This window comes from Asterias amurensis, chromosome 13, assembly GCF_032118995.1.
Source record: "Asterias amurensis chromosome 13, ASM3211899v1".
NCBI lineage: Eukaryota > Metazoa > Echinodermata > Asteroidea > Forcipulatida > Asteriidae > Asterias > Asterias amurensis.
This window is the reverse complement of record NC_092660.1, coordinates 14,022,242-14,045,436: the sequence shown is the minus strand read 5'-3', so window position 1 is coordinate 14,045,436 and position 23,195 is coordinate 14,022,242. Positions and strand designations below refer to the sequence as shown.

Genomic DNA, 23,195 nt, shown 5'->3' with positions numbered 1-23,195 from the left:
ATTAATATTGAGTTGACTCTTCTGTACATCAATATTGCACTCAAAGTTTATCCATCATAGTAACTATGGTTTCTATTGTTTACATGGCACATTAACTTATAAATGAGAGCGGCTCTGTTTCCATGGTGACGCATCCTTCAAATACCACTAGTTCAAAATTACACAGATCAATTCTGAATTGAGAGAGAAAGAGAAACAGCTGCTTGTCACATCACACATGCATGACGCTCTTCCTTCAGCCAGCTTTGCTCTACAGTAGCAACAACTTGTCCACCATTGTGTTATAATTGGTTACCATAGGGACTGCCGCCAAGCAATAAACCTATGGGCTTAGAGGGTCTCAGTAATGACTTTGAAAATTAATGGCAATAAAAAGTTATTTGGTAAGATAAGAAGTATAGCAGCTTTGGATAGTATAAAGCATTTTTGTCACTTTGAAGTACTGTGCTTATGGACAAAGATAATGTCATTTTTTATCCCCAAACTTTGAATCTGAGAAGCGTTACCGACAGTAAATGTTTCTTAGATTGTGTATTCCACTTGCAGATTATTCTTCCTGCTCGGGCATATAACCAAACCACAAACAATTTTTGAAAAGTTCCAGCATGACAAGTATAAAGTGTTATGGTGTCTATTATTTATTTTTGTTATTTTATTTTTTGCAAAATCAAGTTTATGATGTTATGTCTCTTGAAGCTGAAGAACTGGAATGAATTTAGTTTTCAGAAAACTAATAACATGTATAAGCATCACACAGATACGTGGCGCCAGGGAAAGGTGGATGAACAATCAATACAACATAATATAATTGAATACAAAAATATTCTTTCACACTGCAGTATCCTGTGACACAAGGACAGGTGTGATCTCGGCTGACGCTACACCTGAGGGCATCAAAGTCAAGGTAGAAAGTTTGCTTGTAAATTTGGTAAATATTCATGTGAGTGAATTACTTGAGGACTGACGAGGAGGAAATCCATTTTGTAAACTTGAACGTGGACCAGTCGTTTAATGTCTGTCGCAGTGATATACCGTTCCCTCTCTCTGATTCCGATTCCGATTCTCTCTGCAATTCCCGCGAATATGGCGATATTCTCGGGACACTACTGCTCTCACAACTACGGTTAATGGGGAGTAGAAACTTGCAGCCAACAGTTTGTGTGGGAGCAGTGATCTTGCGAGACTTGTCCGCAAGTCTATCCTTTTTGTACTAGAGAGACAGGAAAATGAATCGGGCAAAATGAGCTTTCCTCCTTTCCAGACTGTCTTGTCCAGACTGATACTGTAAGCTTCACAAAATGAAGAAACTGCGGCCTAGCCGAGGGGGTGGGGATATACTCCCCAGAATTATGAGTCTTCTAAAATTATGTTGACATTGCACATTGTTGCCTGAGGAGTGTTCAACGTGTGTTTTGTTTGCATGTTGGGCGATGGGCCATACTAATTTTTCCAGTAGACAAACAAAAATTAAAGAATTCAGCAGTCAGGACCCCCAGATATCAGGGTATTCTGACTGAATGTTGTTTTGGAAACGTTCTTCTTTATTCTCTGAGGCTGTTAGTACGGGGAGTCTCAGGGCCCATCGAGTAATTCTCCTTCCAAATAAAAACGTCCGAGCATTAATCAATGTGTTCTTACAGTAACCTCTCTGCAAATAGGACCATTTATTTCAGGGCCTAATTCCTTAAAAATACATCAAGTTGGAAGTCAACAACCCCTAGGTCACAAATTTAGAATTTATTTTTTACACTGTGTCGCTTCCATTAGAATATACAAAATATTATTGAGGCAGACGCTCTGTTTTCTGCCTATGGGGTGCACCCTATAAATGCTGACTGATAACAAGTTATTTTGGGATGTCAGACACCCCCCACCACCCCCCCCCCCCCACCACCACGCGATACAGAGCATCCTTAAGTCATGATGACCAAGTTGTCTTTGGTAAAAAGACAAGACAGCAACTGTAAAAATGCTCTGTGGCTGTGTTTTCTAAGACAACATCCAAATTCAATTTGCTTTCAGCTGTGCCAGCTCCCCCTTTCAATCAACATTCACAAGGATCGAAAGGCCGAGTAGTTGTGTTCCCGTCTCAGAGTCGGCAATGTAAAAATGTGTTTATCTGTGAGCAATGTTACAAAAAACTGGCCCCAGCTTGTCTGGGACACCCCTTTGCTTGGTGTTGAATTTAACAGCGTCAACACCTTGAACAAAATGAGTCTCGGAGAGCTGTGGTAATTTACTCTGTTGCATTTCTTCTTCATGGATAGTTATAACCGTTTGACATTTGGATTTAAAAGGAATTCTGGCATTTGATGAGTCTGATTAAATTGTGAGGTTTATACATTATTAATCCTGTGTTTGCAATTGCTGTGTGGCTGCGCATATATTTACACCTCAGTTCATTCTCAGACAATTTCTAAATCGATTTACATTTTTTAAGATCAATTACAAACTGATCGTTGAATAATTCAGTGTAGGTTGGCATTCAAGAGAATGTACATGTCTGGTAATTACTCTTTTAAAGTGTATGACGATAAAAACCTTTTGATAGAAGTCTACGATAGTAAAAACATTCCAAGAACGGTCCACATTTGAAGAAATGTGGTTATGTTAAAAGATATCGGTTTTGATGCTGCAGTTTGGCATGGAAATATCCATTCCAGATTGTTTGCTATACTTAACTAAGGCAACCACCTTTTGAAATTAAATTTAACGTGTTAGTTTTATTTTACATTAAAAAAAACAAGCCGCTTGTGGCCGCTGTGGTCATTTTTGACACAAAGCCCTTTTTGCTTCTTTTCGTTAAAAATCTAACAGGTACACTGGGTTGATTAGGATGTTTAATTGGATAGCCAGGTTTGTGGGGGGGGGGGGTGTTCCCCCATCCCCCAACGAGAAATCCCCTAAAAAATAAAACAGAAAAACGATGGTACCTAGGTGGCAACCCCCCGCCCCCAAAGAACCAATCCCAATTTCCGTTCCACTGCTCCTCACCATCCTCAACTAATACCCACAAAGGGAAACCCTCAATCCATGAAATGTTGTGAAATTACCCGAAAGTGCACCGCACTTAACCAGCACCCCAAATCTGTACATCAACACACAGGTGTAGCTTAGAGCATGAAATGTGGATTCAACTGAGCTTGAAATCTTACACTACCCAAGTGTCTTGACCGAGAATTGGTGCTGATTGCCTGAAAATGACCTATTTACCAAGCGAGTGTGCGATTGGTCTTTAAAAGGAAGAAATGTACTGGCACTTCTGATGCTATCCACACTATTGGATGCTGACTATATTTGAAGACAAAAATCCTGTATAGCAGCCCTTTCCATAGTAATACAGCCTTACACCAAAAAACAACTTTTGAGAACAGGTGAACAAAAACAGCACTAAGTGTCAAAAGAGGCCAAAATCGGCCATTTGATATTCACATTCACTTAATAGTATGCCTTTTAAACTTTGAAATTGAAAAAAAAAAAAACTAAAATTGATGCAGAAATTATCTTATACAGGTATAAGAAACCAAATTATTTTAGTTAGGCTGTTTGCCATGAAAGGCCCGAGCAGGCCATCAACAAAAAAATGCAACTTTGTTTACATATTTCTTTGATTTAAATAATGAAAAAAAAAGACCAAAGCTCAAATGTTACAATGGACCACTGCTCAAAGCCAGTAGCTTTAGCGTCGGACATGAAAAAGTCATGTGGTCTTCTGTTCTTCGGTCCAAATGCAGCCATGCAATTTGTCACAACTCCCTCAACATACCCTCTGGAGAAAATACTACATCTTTCTTGAGAAAAAAATGAGAAAATAACCTTATAAGTTTTTAACTGTTTTCTTGTTTTTACTCATTTCTCAAAAACTACAGCATTTCAAGCTACAACATTTCAAGGAAGTTTTTCACCATGAATACTTACTTGCAGGTAAGTTGGTTGCAAATTTATTAACGGTTTTAATTTCCAGCTTACCAACTTTGGCACACCCTTTTAAGGTTGGGGAGACAATCACAAAAACCGTTCTGGTAAATCACTTGAAATGTTTTAGTAGACTAAATTATTTTCCCCTTAAATGCTAAAGTAGCTTGCAGAACATGCACATAATTTCCCATTAACATTTTCAACTCATCAGTGAGGTAATAATCGGTATGGTAATTAAAAATTAATGATTCATAAAGGTTCACAAAATGTCACAATTTTGAAAGACTATAGAGCCGGATGGGTTATATGCTATTAGCCCAAAGAAATCTTTTAAATATTTAAAAATATTGATGTAAAATGCAGACCTTCAATTTTTACTCATTGTCTGATGGATCTCAAATTAGAAAACCAAATGTCACATACACACTACCAAGGGGCACCGCGGGAAATAATATAACAGCACACCGCCTTTATGCATTGGTGGGAACTTGATTATGCCACAAGAAAGAGTTAATGAGAAATGGGAAGGGAAAAAAACCTCGGTTTATATTGGTCAACTACATTTCTACTTGTGTCTTTGCACTCTCGCTTTGAATGAACCATGTGAGTTAAATCTGAATAAAGTCTGGTACAATGACTTGCTTAGTCAGCTGCTTAATTTGCTTGAATTCTCCGACTACGAGCTGTTATGTCAAACAGTTTGGGGAAAGCTTTTGGAAAGCAACCTCCAGACGAGAAAATACTGACCAGTACAATTATGTTCTTATGTAACCACGCAGAAAATAGTTTGAGGAATTCAAATTTTATTTGTAAAAAAAGATTGTAATTGGGCAAGTCATTGTTCCAGACAAAACTAAAAATCTATTTCCCAAATGGCTTATTGGAATGATACCAAAGAGTTATACGAAAACTGGAGAGCATACAAAACCCTGTGAAACAACAGCCCAACAAGAAGTAATTTTTGCAATTGATAAATGGTGCTGGGATCGATTTCACAAAGAGCTAAGATTGATCTTAATTGCTAGGCATTGTGTGATGTCACAATACAAATACTGACAACTAATCATAAGATGAATCGGCCCTGATCCATCAACTTTGAAATCTAATCAAATGTTTAGTGACGTGTTTTTATAAGCCTAAAGAACGACATTTTTGTTAGTCCCCAAGCTTTACTTTAAAACAAATGTTTAAAGTCGAGGGAGTGCTAGAATAACTTCCCCTCCAAAGTTAAGTCTGGATTCAACTGAGGTTGATCCAGTTGAATAGGACCTGGCATGGAACCCGGACTCTTATCGAATGAGCTGTGTTGTTTGCGCAGGCACAGCATTGACGTTATTAAGTAGATTTCACACTTTGTTGCCCCAGCTTGATGGCAACCCATGCATGGGTAACCGACATATCTCAAGAACTAATTGGATGAAATTTGCATACGTCAGACAGCACCAATACCTACGTGACAGCTCAGTGACAGAATAACGCTCAAGAGTTTTTTTTTACTACTGTTTTAATAATTTTGTATTTTTGGTAATGAAACAAAGGATGCCTCTTAACTTAAAAGCACTGGACACTTTTGAATATCTCTCTATAGCTATTGATTAAAGAAATGTTAGCATAAAAAAAACTTGGTAATGAGCAATGGAGAGCTGTATATTACATAAAACATTGTTAGAAACAGCTCCCTCTGAAGTAACTTAGTTTTTGAGAGAGAGGTATTTTCTCACTCAAATATTAAAAGACCTGAAGCCTTTTTAAGGCATCTGAAAGCACCCAAATTTGTGTTCTCCATTCTTTTACGTGCACTACCAATCCTATGGGACCCGCGGCTTAACGTTTATCCAAATTATTATGGTAAAATGTCTTGCTAAGAGGACACAGGTAAACTGATCGAACCCTGATGCTGTTGATCATAAACACCAGAGCTTGATTCCGGCACTCTTCAAACTGCTCTACCATGACAAGCCAGTTGATATTTTGTTTCTGACAACATGCGAACATTTATTTCCACTGTAGAGTTACCTTTATGAAGCTTGATATATTATAATCTTACTGGAAGAATTTTGTGAGTGTGCGGTAGATACAGTCACCCTGTAAAATGCAATATATTCTTAAGGATTGTAACAAGCTCTAAACACTAGGGGTGTCCAGACATAAGGGTGTCGGAACATACATGTAGGGGGTGTCAGAACAGGGAGTGTTGAAACATAGGGGTGTCAAAACATCCAACTTGGACAAGCCAGTTCTTTGTTTATGGGTTTCGCAGGAAATTTTTATTATTGGACTTGGCTTGTACTCCCTGCTTGTACATTCTTTCTTAGAGAACTTTGAGCTATTACAAGAAATGCCTTTGACGGATGAAGTGGGCGATCTTAGGATAAAATTAAACACTCTGAGCTTCGGAGTCGAAAGATTGCGCACGGGTGATGTACTCATGACTTTCAAAAAGCTGTTTAAGCAGAATATACTGCTTAGCAAAATGTCTTTACTGAGCAAACAATGAGTGGGGCACCTGTCACAACAGTGTAACCTTGAGTGATTGAATTTTGGCTGACAACCTAATTCTATTAAGCAAGATTTTTGTGCTTACCGGCTATATGAAGTGGGTCAAGCATACAGGGCCTAATTTCTTGGCTCAGCTAACCGCTGAATGTGATCATCGTTCTTGGCATACAGGGCAAATGCTGAATTACTGCACTAAATGTAGCTGTTTAAGCAAATAATGCCTAGTTACTTGGACTATACACAGGTTCACAAGCAGAAATTCCCTTCTAACTTGTGCAAAAATTGTTGATGTAGGTGCAGAATTCCCTGCTTCTGTAAGTGCAGATTCTTTGCTTAAGGCTGCTAAGCAGAAAATACTGCTTAGCACATCGCTTTGCTAATAAGCAAAAGACGAGCTTGTACCCAGTTTCTGCTAAGCAAGATGTTTCTATGCTTAGCACATTTTTTAGGTTCGGCTTTATAAAAGTGAACAATTGTCCATTATAAGAGAGCACAGTTTTCCCAATGGTTGCCGTACTTACGGTAAGCAGCGACATGACATTACAAGTAGATTCCTACTTTCAATCCCACCCCTCCCCTTAAAAGGTTTCTGGCTGAATGATAAATTTACAGGCCGTCTGTTTGACTGACTTGTAACTCGTTGGGGAAATATTTACATTAGACGGTGGTAAATCTCATAACATGGATTAGAGCTACGAAGCTCGGTAAGCTGTTACCCGACGCCTGGCCTATATATACCCTGCCCTCTTTAAATTAAAGATGAGGGAGATGCTGACGAAAGCAGCTACGGGAGAGAGAGTGATTTTTATCTTTGAATCAAGATAAGGTACAACATTGCCTGCAGAAATACTAGTTTGCTCTGATTCTCACAATCATGACCCAATTTCTCAAGCACAGAAAAGTATGCTTAGCAAGAACAGGTAACCAGCCACAACTACATTTTGTTTTTACCTTCTGTATAAACTATATTCACACTTGAGTATTTCAAAGTCTACCAGGAACAAACAATCACCAGGCTACTTGGGTGAGATTCGAACCCATGACCCTGTATTTGAGAGTAGACGTTTAATAACTGCTAAATTGCAAAGTGTTCCCTAGTGATGAGAGGCAACATTGGCCTAAGGGTAAACTAAATCCAAATGAAATCCTTCTCTTCCATGATGCAGTTATTACATCAAAAAAACCTTCAGGCTTATGAACCATATTAAAAGCTGTCAGAAGTCGGCCACATTTTCTTGATCATAAAAGGAGTATGCCAGGAACGGGGGTGGGGGTTATGAAGGTGTATAAGAAAATTTTATACAATGAAACATTATACTGCAGGAGACATCGAAGGCCATGATCTATAGTCACAGTTTTCTCAAATCAAAGCAACACCTTTATACGCTATCAGTAAAAAACAAAAAGGTTTCATACCATTGCTTTTTGATAAAAACGTGACTTTTTCATCTTTGAAACGTTTTAGAAATTTGACAGCGATGTGCATTGTCGCTGAATAACCAATGTCTGCATTATCTTTAAAATACACAGTCCGTGGCTAGACGGCGGGAATTCTGAAGATTATTATCTTGCTCCATGAATCTGGGTCTCGGCAGACCATCGAGGGTGTGCTTATTTGATGACATTATTACTACAAGGTAAGGTGATTATGAAATCTGATGAACCCTTCTAAATACGTGTCTCTCTCTTACTGGGACATCGCTCCGGGGTATGAACGGGCAAGAAAACAAACTGAGGATTCGAGTCCTTATCATCAGACCAGACTCGGGCGGGGTCACCAGACCAAGGCAAAAATTACTTTAAGAGATGTACATATTTTTTGGTAAAGCTATCATCAAGTCAAAACATTGGGACATAACTAGTTAGTATTTTTCTTGGGGGGGGGGCAGGCAAAGACATAACTTGTGGGTGGGGGCTCTACTTCATGTATCTTAGCATGTATTTGTGCATGTTTTTTTTATCTCATTTGGGGTGGGGCTAAGTTCCCCCACTCACTACTGTGTACTACCAGTAATTTTGAAACTTACATTTGTCTGACATCACCATCGTCTAGGTACACATCAAAGCCATCCTCTAAAGTTTGCTGCATCTAAAAAGTGAAATATTGAAGTGAGAGGGAATGTACACATTTGGTAACCATTCTAAAACTATGGCAATAACAAATGTTGGTTAGAAGTTTACAGCACTTTTAATAGAAGGGGTTCACCCCAATGTCCCTGGTTGCGCCACAGCATGTTGTAAAACATTACACCCCTTGTAAGAGGAGTTGGTCTCATACGTCAAAAACTTAGCTCCATATACCTTGCAGGAAAAAACAGAATGTTAAAGCACCTTGAGTGTCACTGATGAGTGATGGAAATGAGTGCTTTATAAGAAGCCATTATTATTATTAGAATCTCACGAGCCTTGAGACTAAATTTGTTATCTCTGTAATCAACGTAGAGTGGCAGAGCCTCATATAGGTACCAGATGGGATAGTTTTGCTTTATAAGAAGCCACTATTATTGTTTATATTATAATCTCACCTCCTTGAGACTAAGTTTGTTATCTATGTTTTCATCGTAGAGTGGCAGAGCCTCATAGGTACCAGAGGAGGTAGTTTTGCTTTATAAGAAGCCACTATTACTATTATTAGAATCTCACCTCCTTGAGACTAAGTTTGTTATCTCTCTAATCATCGTAGAGTGGCAGAGCCTCATAGGTACCAGAGGAGGCCTCATAGGTACCAGAGGGGGTAGTTTTACTTTATAAGAAGCCACTATTATTATTATTAGAATCTCACCTCCTTGAGACTTAGTTTGTTGTCTCTGTTTTCATCATAGAGCGGCAGCGCCTCATGGGTACCAGAGGAGGTAGTTTTACTCTCTTCCAATCCTTGCTCCTTTGCCAGGGCGATCATATGCTTGCACTCTTCACTTGTGAAGAAATCTGGAATCTCTAATTGACATCAATGAAAAAAAATTCAAAAGCTTTAAAGGGAGGACCTACATCTTTGGTAATTACTCCAAAAATCTATTACTATACAAACTTATTGGCAAAGAGCATTGGGTATCTGTTTTTACAAAACATTGTATTAGAAACAACACCCTTTGAAGTTTTAGAGAAAGAGGAAGTTTTTCACCAGCAAATTTAAATCTGAGAAAGGCTTTAGGTATGAAGCCTTCCTCAGGCATCTGGATTAGTAAAACCACACAATTCTGTGCAACAAGGTTTGTTTTTTGTTTCATTATTTTCTTGCAACTTCCGATGACTAATGACATGGTAAAGGCATTACAATATTTTTCAGGCTATTAAATCATTATTTTTCCAGATTTTTCCTGGGGCTAAAAAATCTAATGTAGGAATATGATCTACCCTGTACCTGTAGAAAGTAAAAGTTGGCATAAATTGTGTTGTATTGCTTTATTCAGAAATTCAGTTTTGTGATACACTCATTTTCCAATAGATAGAGTTACAAATCTATAACCTCACATTAAAATGGTGTTAAGTATTATTTTTGTTCACACTCTTTCAGAGCAAAATTTGATTGAACCATTATTAATTTTAATTTAGGTTTTTACCCATACACCGATGTGTGTTGGCACTCTGTATACTCAGTACTTTCCTGAGTCCTGTGAAAAAATATCACCGGCATGTTAATACTCGGGTGGGATTTGAACCCACAACCCTTGCAATTCTAGAGCAGTGTCTTACTAACTAGACTACCGAGGTTGCCCGGTAGCTAGAGGCAGTTCGAATCCTATGTTTTGGCACCGGTTACCGCAACAATGGCCTGAAATAAAATGCATATCAGGCTATTCAGATGAGCTTTAAACACACATAACCTACGCTTTTTAGGGGATATTCAGAATAGTCATTGTTGAAAAATTTCATCCCACAATTCTTTTTTTAACCAACCCACATACCCCAGATTTTGATTTTGAAACATTGATGTTTAGCTATTTCTATTGACCCAACCACAATTACGGGGTAAAAAAAAAAAAATCAAATTTGTAAATGTTGACAACCCTGAATTTATTAATTTATTTTAAATCTTCGGACATAATTCTTTGTTGGCATGGGCCGTCCAGGGTAAGGCAAAAGTTTTAAAAAACTGTCATCAAAGCGATGTGCCCTCCCAGACCCCTCCAACAAAAAACATACATGTTTATAAAAATGCAGAAAATAAAAGCATGAATTTAAAAAATTCAGATAATAACATATAAAAGTACAAAACACTACATTAAATGAATGACCTCTTAGAGCAGCCGTTTTAACTGATAGACCCATGAATAGTGTGTGTTACAATCATGTGAAATTATCCTTGCAAATATAGAGCTATGAATATATGCAAATACAGAAATCAAGGAAACACAAACCGAATATGACTGGCTTCATGCTGATGGTCCTCAGTAAATGTTTCTTGCCCGGGATGAGTTCCAACTCCTTAACATGCCCAACCTGAGACCAGAAAATTGGGGAAAACATAAACTGTGTGGTGTATCTTAACTCTTTTTCATAAATTTATTTTCTGTGAAAGGGAATGTATACCTTATGTGTATGTTTTAATGCCATATAAATGTAGAGAAATACAATATAACTAACCTGTGTAAATTTCATTTAAAAAGGTTGAAAATAAGTAGGTTGCTATAGTTTTGATCATCTGTTAAAGGGAAGGTACACGTTTGATAATTACTCAAAACAAATATTAACTTAAAAACTGACTTGGTAACGAGCATTGGAGAGCTGTTGATAGTAACATTGTGGGAAACTGGTCCCTCTGAAGTAACGTAGTTTTTGAGAAAGAGGTCATTTTTCACTTAAATAATAAAATACTTCTAGCTAGAAGTCTTTTATTCTTATCTGAAAGCACACAAATTCGTCCAACAAGGGTGTTTTTTCTTTCATCATTTTCTCGCAACTCCGATGACCAATTGAGCTCAAATTTTCACAGGTTTGTTATTTTATGCATATGTTGAGATACACCAAGAGAGAACACTGGTCTTTGACAAATACTGATAGTGTACCTTCCCTTTAAAGGTTTGGGTGTTTTTGTCCTCGCTTTTCAGTTATCATCAGGCTTGTTCTCTGTGGTCCTGTATTTTTTTAAAGTTTTCTGTATGTAATGTTTTTCTGCTGCCTGGGGGGGGGGGAATGAGTAAAGTCTATTTAGAAGTTTACAACTTAAAAAATAAATTGCTCAGAGGAAATGTGCCTTTAACCTCCTTCCCAAACAGCTTCTTAAATCCAGCTCTACTGCAAATTAATTCTGCTCAGTCTCCCCCCCTTGGTCAATGGTCGACCCAACCAAAGGATCGTAGTGATAACTAGATTTGTTTATCAAGATGTCTGATACACCATACTCTGAGGGGCCAAAGTTGTTTTAACCTCATCCAACCCCCACTCCCTCTCAATTCAATCCATTACATCCCAATGGAAACTATACTCATTCGATCACTTGTGTTTAGTTCAATTTAAACAGATTTGAATTGGCAACACTTGGAGTGTTAGTGGTCTAATGAGATTGCTAGAGCCAATTAAGCATTTATTTTAGACGCAGGGGGTAATTAGGGTAGACAGGGTGTAATGAAACCTGTCCTTATCTCAACTTACTTGACTACATTTCCGCAGCTATGCACACATTTGTACTGTTGAATAATGCAGTAAGGTTGTTGAATACTGCATAAATGGTGATTTTTTTTTGCTGAGCAGTATAATGCACATACTGACTTCTTGTGCTCAAGCAGCTCTTTTGAAACTTGTTCCTGTTTTCTGCAAAGTAAGATTTTTCTCATGAATGACACATGCTTTTCGCTTAGTGAGATTTCAAAACCATCAGTTCATCACAACAAAAACTCTAGCAGTTCTTTCAAAACCGAGTCCTGTTTTCTGCTAAGTAAGATTTCTCCCATGAATGACACATTTCTCTCCGCTTAGTAGCATAATGATCCACTAGATGAAAACTCAACATGTTTATCAGTATAAAAACTCTAGCAGCTGTCTTGAAACTAAGCCCTGTTTTCTACTAAGTACAATTTTCCCCTTGACACATTTTTTCACTAAGCAGCATTAATGACATTTTAAAACCAGGTCAAGAGTGGCAAGATCCACCGACTTAAAACCTCAATGCGCTCATCAGTAAAACGAAAAATCAAACAAGCTTTTGACGATGGAAACAAGATTCCCCCTCAGCGTGAACATCGTAACGACCACATCTTATACATGACCTTGAGTTTAAATTAAAAGCCGCAGTATAGACACATATAAGCAATTCCCCTGTGACAGGAACATCTGGTGAGGCTCCGAACTCCCTTTTGTCATTTCGCTAGATATTTATCTGTCAGGTGGAATCAGAGTGTCAAGAGATATAGCAAACATTTCTGTCAATTCATAAAATTATATTTCTCTCTTTTACTGCAGGGCTTAACCCACAATACCACAGGGCTTTTATGTTACAGTTTTTAGTGGACAAGCATTTTTTTTTTTATACAGGCCAGAAAGTGATGTGAGAGAACTTTCTAAACAGCTAAAAATGGACATGTCAATTGTAAACTGTTTTTGTTTGAAAAAGCACTAAGAAAACATCTCATAAATTTTGTCATGCTTCAATACTCAACAATTGAAAGATATTTAACGAATTCATTACTTGGTGAGGTACAGTTAGTCAATTGAAAAACACAAGCCAACCGGACTGGTCTGGTCATGAATTAACTGGTCCGAGGCTAAAATCACTGGTCATGAGTGAACTGGTCCGAGGCTAAAATCCCTGGCCTCTGGTCTGCGGTCCAGTGGTTATTTCAATACCCGTACTGGTTCGCGATTGGCAGATTTTATCTCTATGCTTCATTGATTTTAATTAATAATTAGTTTTTGTCCATTGAGGGGAGATGGTCACACTTTACTAATTTATTATTTATTGATCTGTTTGTTTACGTTTTAGTGTATGTGTTTTTTAAATGTTTTTAATAACCAGTTTTTTTTTTTTTGTTTTTTTTTTGGGGGGGGGTGGGTATTTTTTTTTCATTCTTCTAATTTTTCACCTTAGATTTCCAGACAGCTTTTTGTCCTATGCTCTATATGCTGCATAAAATCTAGTGATTTTTTTTCCCCTAAAGTTTACTACTTATTATTTATTGATACACTTTCTTTGGAGTGTGGGGTGGGCGTGTGTGTGTGGGTTTGTTTACACATTCAAACCTGGGAGCTATAACAAAAGGGACAATGGGTCCACGGTTGCTATCACTAAGGAAAACAATGGGGTTCACGGTTGCTATCACAAATAGTTGAAGGAGGGTATACATTTGCAGGCGTTTACACATGTGTGCTTTTCTGGATGTGTTTAAAAAATCTTTAAATAACTGTCAAATTTGTATTTTTTTCTTTTGTAAACTAGCATGAGTTATTTCAACCTATCTTGTCACTTTTCTTTCTGTAATTACTTTATTGACTTATAATTGCTAGTTTGTTTGCTTGTTTTGTTTTGTATGGTTTGCTTTGTTGCTTTATTTTTTTCGGGAGGGGGGCAGACTCAGTGTTCTACAGTGAAAATCTGTAGTGAAATTTACTTTTATTTTTCCAAAGAGCTTACAGATTGATTTTTAACCTTGGATGTTTCGTCATTCCACCCACAGTCTAATTAGTACATCTATTGACATTCTATATTTCCCGTCTCCTGGCGAAATCTAGACCTGACATTCTTATCAGGTCAACCCTAAGGCTGGATAGATTGATTGATTTGAGCATACATCAGTACTGTCCCATCCCCAAGAGGACATTATGTGTGAGATTGTAGGGGAAGACAAATCCACAGTGACCCTCGGATAACACTTGGGGTGTGACTTTGAGCTTTAGGCACTATTAGCTCAGAGGCGAGAAACACCAAGGCAGACACCTTCTTAAGCTCTGCCCAGACTGCCCAGACTCCTGGTTGTTCTCCACACTACATGCTTTAGCCAAGGGCACAGGAAATGTTAAACATTGCTTTTAGTTTTTTTTTACCTGTCTATACAAATAATCATTATTATAATAAGACCTATATATTTCTAAGAATTTGTGTACCCTTACACCGATGTGTATTACGTACTGTATAAAGTATTTTTCCAAGTTCTGTGAAAAAAAAAAATCATCAGGTAAATCACTCGGTGGGATTTGAACCCACAACCTTCATTGCTAGAGCAGATATGTTACCACTATAGACGACCAAGCTAGCCCGGTGGCTAAATGCAGTTTGAATCCATGTGTTAGCACCAGGTAAAGGGAATAGTTTCCAAAATTGTGAATACATAATCAACAGCTGCAATGGCTTCTTACCATGTCCATTTTTGGTAACCACCAAAGGTATGTCATGTTTGAAATGGGCAATTCTAACAACCAAACATGTTGTCTTACTGTTGGCATACCGCACAAAGTGCACACATGTTACGTTCGAAGAACAGTCAATCGATCACAAGAAATTTCATTTGTCACAGCAGTTCATGATATAGCCACCTGTGACTGATGAATGTCAAACTTGTGTCTCAATGCACATGTGTCTGATGTCCATATACCTGCTTATATGAACAGTGTACAATCCTAGCTTATCAGGGATCAAAATTAGTTAGTTTAAGGCAAAATATATCTTTGATTATTCTTAAACGTTCAATTATTTTAATCCTATAAATATAACCAGCCTCTACTGTCTTCGGTAGTCTGTTCTGTATCATTTGAAAGCATAAAATTACCGAAAATTGTTTCACCCCAAATCTGAAGTTTTGATCCTTGCTGGTGTCACATGCAATTGTGTCTGCCATGCAATACTGTCCGCTCTGGACACTTTTGCATATGTAAATGTAGATGTATACAATAAAACATTTCATTTCAAAAGGTGGTTGCATTTTTTAAATATCGATGAAAATCTGGAGAGAATATGTCCATGCAGAAAGAATTATCCCTCATATGAATACACAACCTTAGAAGCGTTACTGCAGTTGTGCTTCTCCTTTTCAAAGTTAGGGGCGTAACAAAACTTATAACTTAGTTTTAAAGGAACACGTTGCCTTGGATCGGACGAGTTGGTCTGTGAAAAGCGTTTGAAACCGTTTGTTATAAAATGCATATGGTTAGAAAGATGTTTTAAAAGTAGAATATAATGATCCACACAATTATCACTCAAAATTGCACGGTTTTCATTTTACGTCGCGAACTAACACGGTCGGCCATTTACGGGAGTCAAATTTTTGACTCCCATAAATGGCCGACCGTGTTTGTCGACGAGGTAAAACGAAAAAAACGCAATTTCAAGGCATATTTGTGTAGATCATTGTATTCTACTTTTACAACATCTTTCTAACCATACCGATTTTATAAGAAACAGTTACAGAACGCTTTTCAAAGACGAACTCGACTGATCCAAGGCAACGTGTTCCTTTAACCATATAGCACTCGAAGCAGTCAATATTTGTGTACTAAAAAAAGTAGTTATTATTATCATATTATGTCCCCTTTTTCATTGCAGACACCGACACCGTGCAAACATTTTGTGAACCATTTATTTGTCTTCGTCAAGAGAAAACAAAAAGAGTAGAATTGATGCCACCACTTCTTTAATAATAAGATAGCAATTATTGCATTGAGGGTAGACCTTGATCGGACCATTTGACATAAACCCAGCATGTCCAGATGGCAGTCAGCACCCACATAGAAACTGAGCTTTCATTTGCCAAGTCTAGCCTTAAGTCAAGGTGCATTGAGCACCGTAGCATGATGCTATACATCATGTATACATTACATAGACCAGCATGAGCCCACAGGGTGTTGTGCGGTGAGCCTTGAACAGAGACTACTTATCGAAGAAGGTGGGCACGCTTCAGTGTACAGTACTGTACTCTGATTCCAGTGCACAAAATCACTTTTTACGAATTGTGACAGTTGGTTAAAAAAAGCTGACACTGTGTGCCAACTTTTAAAGATTTTCAGATGTAGATCTGCCAACTCTCCCTGATTCTGCAGAAAGTTCCCTGAAAATAAACCATGCTCTGATGAACAAATTGAAAAATCACCCTGATTTTAAAAACTTTTTCCCTAGAATGTTGAATCTAAACAATTTGTTGTACAAAATCTCCGTATTTGCAAGATGCAAATGCCGGCAACTCTGCGGATGTTTGAAAATGTGTCATGAAAAGTATGAACCAAAAATGGAAACAAAAGGTTTTGTCCAAGATGTTCTCAATTGCTCACTTTGATTTTGCAAAAACTAAATCACATCTTAAAAAACTTTCTCATGATTTAAACAATAATAATAATAATAATACCAAAACTTGTATAGCGCCCTAATCATGTGTAAACATGCTCTAGGGCGCTGAACATGGAAAAATAGACAGACTAAAACATAAGAAAATACTGAATTATAACAACGGGAGTAAACATTCTTAAAAACATTCAACAACAAACTTAATCAATAGAAATCCTTAAGTATTAAAAAGCAATTAGGTCTAAAATCTCAAAAACAAAACATTGTTACACATTGCAAGCATTAATAGTAGGTTAAAAAAAATACATGGATTATTGACAATTAAAAATTATTAAACCATTCAGTGAAAATATTCAATTTTAAATAGATGAGTTTTCAGTGCGCTCCTAAATTTGTTCAGTTCTGTTAAGTCTCTTAGGGATGTGGGCAGAGAGTTCCAGAGTGTAGCAGCCGCCTTTCCAAACTGCCTATCACCATATGTGGCAGTTTTAGTGAGAGGTACTCTTAATATTAAAGTAAAATTTCACCTACAATTATTTTGTTGTTGTAGTTTTTAAAGAGCAGAACAATGATTATTATCATAGTTATTAAGATTCCACATCCTAATTTGTTTTCCCTGGTCATTACCAAAGCTGAGAGCAACCCTTCAAGAATCGATTATCAGAAACTTTCTCGCACAAACTGTTCAATCTGATCATATAATTGACCACCTGTCCATGATATCACAAATATAACCTCTTCTTTGCCGCCAAGACGAAATTGAAAATGCAATCTTCACCATGACCGCTGGCCTATAACGAGCTATGAATCGTGAATGCACCAAGGATGCGTCTCATTGATATCAAATTAATAATAAAAACCCTCCACCCTTTTCCTGGTGGCCTCGTTTCTTTCTTAATCTTCCCAGCGAACAAACAAGGTCAAATTCAGTTTTGTGATCCACTCATATTCCAACAGATAGAGTCAACAAAATTACAAGTCTCTATAACCATTTTAAAGGAACATGTTGCCTTGGATCGGCGGAGTTGGTCTTTGAAAAGCGTTTGTTATAAAATGCATATTGTTAGAAAGATGCTTTAAAAGTAGAATACAATGATCCACACAAATTTGCCTTGAAAATGTGTGGTTTTATTTTTACTTTGCAAACTAACACGGTCGGCCACACAAAATTTTACTCCCTTAATGGCCGACATGTGATTCGTGTTGTATCTTTCTCATGATTTCGCCCATTAAAGGTAGTGGACACTATAGGTATTTACTCAAAATAATTATTAGCTTAAAACCGAACTTGGTAACGAGTAATAGGGAAAGGTTGATAGTATAAAACATTGTGAGAAACGGCTCTCTCTGAAGTGATGTAGTTTTCGAGGAAGAAGTAATTTTCCATGAATTTGATTTCACGACCTCAGATTTAGAACTTGAGGTCTCGAAGTCAAGCATCTGAAAGCACACAACTTTGTGTGACAAGGGTGTTTTTTCCTGTCAATGTTCTCTCAACAACTTACATTATCACAGGTTTGTTATTTTATGCATATGTTGAGTTAAACAAAAAGAAATAGTGTCCAGTGTCTTTAATTCAGAATCTTGTTAAAAAACAAACAACATGATGTAACCTTTAAAGTGAGCAATATAAATATATAATGCAGAGATAGATGTACATAGATTTCAGTCAAAGATTTGGCTGTAGCAATTTGACGACATAGCTTTATGAGTTTCCCGAGAGAGAAATGAGGGAGAAATACTCTGTGTCTCTCATCCCTTTTCACCCCAGGGCTATTTACAGACGAACGAAGGGAAAATGCTAGTACACCGTTAATATCCTTGGGCGAACTTCGGACGCTATCAATGCATCGCTGCCTTCAATATTCCTTCCACCAAACACCGACTGCCGAGATTTTCTTATTCTTCTTTCCCCCCATTAAAGGGTTTGGGTACTTTTTGTAAGACAAAACACAATGTCCAAAGATTTACATTACACTTACATAGTTCAAAGATCATGGTGGTAGAAAGCTTCCCCTAAAATATTACTTGCTGATTTGCAGTAGTTTTTGAGAAATGAGTAAAAAAATGTCGTAAAAATACATTTTTGTGGCATTGTTTTACTCATTATCTCACAAACTACAGCACCTCGGCACGTAATATTTTAAGTGAAGCTTTTTACCAATGTTATCTCTAAACCGTGTAAGTTTAATGTACATCTGTGGACATTGTGTTTTGAGCCCTACAAAAAGTAGCCAAACCCTTTAAGGCCCCGAGGGAAGTGAAGAAAGATTGATTCCTGTCTGTGAGTCTGGGTCTAGGAGAGACACAAGCTCGAGATATGACTGCCCTGTTTGCTCACTCACGACTACAGAGAGAGAGAGGACGATCACGACGATGATGACACGTGCAAATTTTCGCTATTTTTTTATTATCATCTGCAGGGCACTGTCTTTTTAATGGTGGGGAATCGGGCGAGAAAATTTGATCACAAAATGAAAACAATTTGACTTTTTATTTTGTGCAATATCAACTTTCAAACTACGGGGTTCGTGTTAGATTCACGTTCAGGGTGGATAGATTGGGGGCAGGGGGCGACTAGTGCTAAGGGATGTATTGGTAATTGTTTGAATTTAAATCATCAGAGAAACACTGGGGATTAATTAAGTTCGCCACCACCTGAAGGTGCCCCCCCCCTCCCCCTCCTCCTTCGAATGTATTAACTTGCGTCCCCCGGTAGTCAGTGACGTCAGTGGTTTTATTTAGCAATTCAAATCAGGAATTAAATGAGAGCAAGGGGATGGAGAAAACAGATCTATATACCTTTGTTGCAGCCATCTTTATTTTGTTCTCCCATTCAAATCGATTTAACCAAACTGAGGCCGAGAGGAGAAATAGTCTGTTTTTTTTTTTGTCATAATGAATACTAGCATTCAGCACTTTCCTATAACCAAGTGTGTTGACCTGCCAGCCACACTGCAAACCCTGAAAGCAATTTGTTTTTCTATACATCAAATTACCACGGTCGTAGTGCTTTTCAATGGGGAATTTATTTATTTATTTATTTCTAAATCAAAAAAGGGAATCCTTAAAAAAGACAAAAAAAATGTTCTGAGTATGGCAATTCTAATGTTAAAAAAAACATTGCATCCAGGAAGTTGATATAATCAAGTCCAATGATCTCTTGTTTGTCAAGATCGAATAAAAATCTGAGGCTGAATGTTCCACTCATTCATCGCATTCCCATGAAGAGAGCGTGAGCAGCCGAACCTCGTCACATTTCCCCTCTCACTCTGCTGCATTTCTCTCTCCACGAGAACTGTACTATGAGGATTTATTTTTTTACGAGCCAAAGACGAGCCGGCAGGTGTCAGGTTAATTCAATCAAAAAAAAGGCAGAATATACAGAGAGTAAATCAAAGGTTCAAACATCAATACGGGAATTGAATTTTGTCATTTTCTTGTCGCAGATGCTTCTGCTGATGGTGTGTGGTTAACAGCGGCAATGCTGTTTATATTCTTCAGTGATTGAATTGCTGTGTATCATCATGGAGGAAGAAATGTTATCATCAATGCATGGGATTCTGACTTTCGGCATGAATAAATTGACTTTCGGCTTGGTTAAATTTTGGGGTCCATTTTGTTCTTTGTGTAGGTAAAAAAAAAAATTCTTCCTCTTCTTATTTTTTTTTTTTGGGGGGGGGGTGGCTTAAATCGCCAATATTTCCAGAAAAATATATGTTCCACTTGACTGAATTTGTTACGCCAGTATACCTGTTTTTGTTTGTAGAGTTGTCATTAAACCTTAAGAAGGAATTCTGCTAGGGTCAGAACCTAAGGCCACTTAATAACTTGCTTACCGCAATTGGTTGGTAAGCAGTTTGCAAAGGCTAATTCTTTTTATTGCATTTATACCATAGGTCCTTTTGGTTAGTAAGCAGTTTGCAACAGCTAACACTATTTTCTTAATATTTCCAGTTAAAAACCTGTTGTTTTGTGACACTCAACGCCACCATGTACTGGCAGTGACTGCTAAAAACTTTACTCAGTGATTCCCAACTTTCCTGAGTTCTGTAAAATAAAATTACAGGCAATCACTTAGGTGAGATTCAAACCCACGACCTTTGCTTTGCTAGAGCACCACCAGACCAACCAAGCTAGATCAAGTGGATGGTTTGCAATTTTTTTATTTTTTATTTTTTTTATACAGAACTCTGAGAAAGTACTGAGTAGGCCTATATAGTGCTTTGTGCACGTCAGTGTCAGGGTGGAAATAAAATTGTATGGTTGAGTTTTGTAAATTTTTTTAAACAAACAAAACAAAACACTGATAATTTACAGACTTTAGACCTGAAACTTAAACTTTTCGGTCTAATGAGCATGTTTTCATGTTATTGTCAATGTAGTTTCAATCAAGCGTGAGATTCCATATCACAGTACACATTAAACGGTATCTGATGTCGGCCAGAGATAATGAAATAATGAAGAAATGAAAAAAATAGAAACTTGAACCAAATGATCATCTTCCATTTAAGACTGTCTTTTGTTACGTTAATACGGGTTATTTTTAAATATCTGGTAATGGTATAGCATAAACCAATACATTCACGTCACACGTAAAGCGTGTAAAGTTACAATGTGAAGGAAATCCAACAGTGATAATGGACAATAAAAGTTTTTGTTTAGCTATATTTTGGGGAGTTGTGGACAAAAATAAGGAAAACCTTTTTTCTCAATTACCATACATGGTAGATGGTGTAAATCTCACAGAAATTTGATCACTCTAACACTTTTTCACAAAAACAATTAATTATAAACAAATTAAATGCTCTTTTTTTTACTTTGTTTCATTGAGTTGACAACTTTTTTCGGTAGGTTATTATTAAAAGTGTTTGTTTTGCAATTTTGTGTGTATTGTTTACAGGCATTGCCTTTGTAAATTTACGCTTAATTAAGTCTTATAATTTGGTTTATCTACCATTGGCAATTTATTTTGTGGTTTAGTTGTGAGGAATGTGAGGAATTTGTTTTTAATCAGAAATAAAGTCAAACATTTTTAAAAAGTGCAAAAGGTATTATGACTCAAATCTCGTTACATACAATGTCATAACTAAACCAGACATACAATACCCGGTAAAATTTTGTAAAAACAGTATTCCGTCTTTATAGCTATTTAATCGTTAGCTAACTTGGGTTGAATGAAAATAGGAGACCACCAATATTACGGCTAGATAGATTGCTCAGCTGGCAGGGTGCCGGCACGTTATAATGCGTTTTCCTAGAACTATGTATGGGGGTTCAATCCGCTATCCGCTATTGAACCCTCATAGTTCTACTAGGAGCACAGTAGTTAATACGGAGGTTCCTGGTTCAACAAAAGTTGTCAGCTTTACATTGTTTACTTAAAGACAGTGGACACTATTGGTAATTGTCAAAGAGCAGTCTTCTCACTTGGTGTATCTCAACATATGCATAATATAACAAACCTGTGAAACTTTGAGCTCAATTGGTGTTCGTAGTTGCGAGATAATAATAAAAGAAAAAACACACTTGTCACACGAGCTTGTGTGCGTTTAGATGGTTGATTTCGAGACCTCAAGCTGAACTTGAGGTCTCGAAATCAAATTCGTGGAAAATTACTTCTTTCTTGAAAACTACGTCACTTCAGAGGGAGCCGTTTCTCACAATGTTTTTTAGTATCAACCTCTCCCCATTTGTTACCAAGTGAGGTTTTAAGCTGAGCATTCTTTTGAGTAATTACCAATAGTGTGCACTGCCTTTAAAGCCGGTGCAAAATATCATTAGCCACATAATAGGACACATCACGTCCACTTCGATTGGCCAATTATTTTATTTTATAAAAACCTACCCTTTCTCCTTCCAATCGAACCAAGCGCTCTTCCAATTTTTGCTCCTTTCCGCAGTCACCCAAACCACCGAGTTTACAACTGTCCACCACCTTGACCTTGTCCTCTCCATCCTGACCTCGATACAGATTCTCAGTCAAGGTGTCTCCGGTATCAAACGAGGCCCCCTCCTGAGCGATCTGGCACAGCAACACCGCGCAAAACACCAACACGGTAACGGGGGCACCTTGTAAAGTCCAGCGGGGAAGTGTGACCTCTCTCCCCCGCGTGATCGCCTCTGAGACCCCATCAAACATTGTGCTGTTGGGACAGTCAACTGAGTCGCTGATCAGTGTGGGGGTACCTCGCCACAAATCGATTGCACTGACCGGCAAGAGAAATGAAGTTGACGAGTGGTTGGCAAGCAACTCGGCCGCTCAGGCGATCATTGCTCTACTCATTGACAGCTAGTTGGTGGCACGTGCAATGTGTCGATCCGGATGTTGTGTGCCTATTGGACCGTTATAAGGAAGAGCACGGTATGAAGTTAGCTATACCCTGCATCTCTTCTTCTTCAGTGTGCGGAGATAGGGGAGGAATTTAGACCGATTATGTGTGAATAACGTGCGATCGGCGTACACACCCCCTTTCTAGATCCTCCAGTCGCGCGCCAGCACGCGACTGATTTCACTAGACTGGAGGCTAATTTGTTTATGTTACAGCGCCACCAAGTGTTCGATGTGCAG

The 23,195-nt window shown here is 37.7% G+C and overlaps 1 protein-coding gene and 1 long non-coding RNA gene across 2 annotated transcripts in view; one reads left to right on the top strand and one right to left on the bottom strand.

Annotated features, from left to right (window-relative positions):
* LOC139945945 (transmembrane prolyl 4-hydroxylase-like) overlaps positions 1-23,130 on the bottom strand; it is a 31,448-nt gene extending 8,318 nt beyond the window's left edge. Inside the window, exons 1-4 of the mRNA XM_071943483.1 lie at positions 22,473-23,130; positions 10,776-10,857; positions 9,200-9,354; positions 8,445-8,506 (exon numbers count right to left, since the gene is read on the bottom strand). Coding sequence (XP_071799584.1) covers positions 8,445-8,506; positions 9,200-9,354; positions 10,776-10,857; positions 22,473-22,766 — 593 coding nt within the window. The 5' untranslated portion in view covers positions 22,767-23,130. The remainder of the gene's footprint in view (positions 1-8,444; positions 8,507-9,199; positions 9,355-10,775; positions 10,858-22,472) is intronic.
* LOC139945948 (uncharacterized) lies at positions 839-21,730 on the top strand. The gene is made up of 4 exons (XR_011787191.1): positions 839-904; positions 3,870-3,924; positions 7,948-8,054; positions 20,074-21,730. It is a non-coding gene; the product is annotated as an uncharacterized lncRNA (long non-coding RNA).
* Positions 23,131-23,195: the final 65 nt, after the last annotated feature.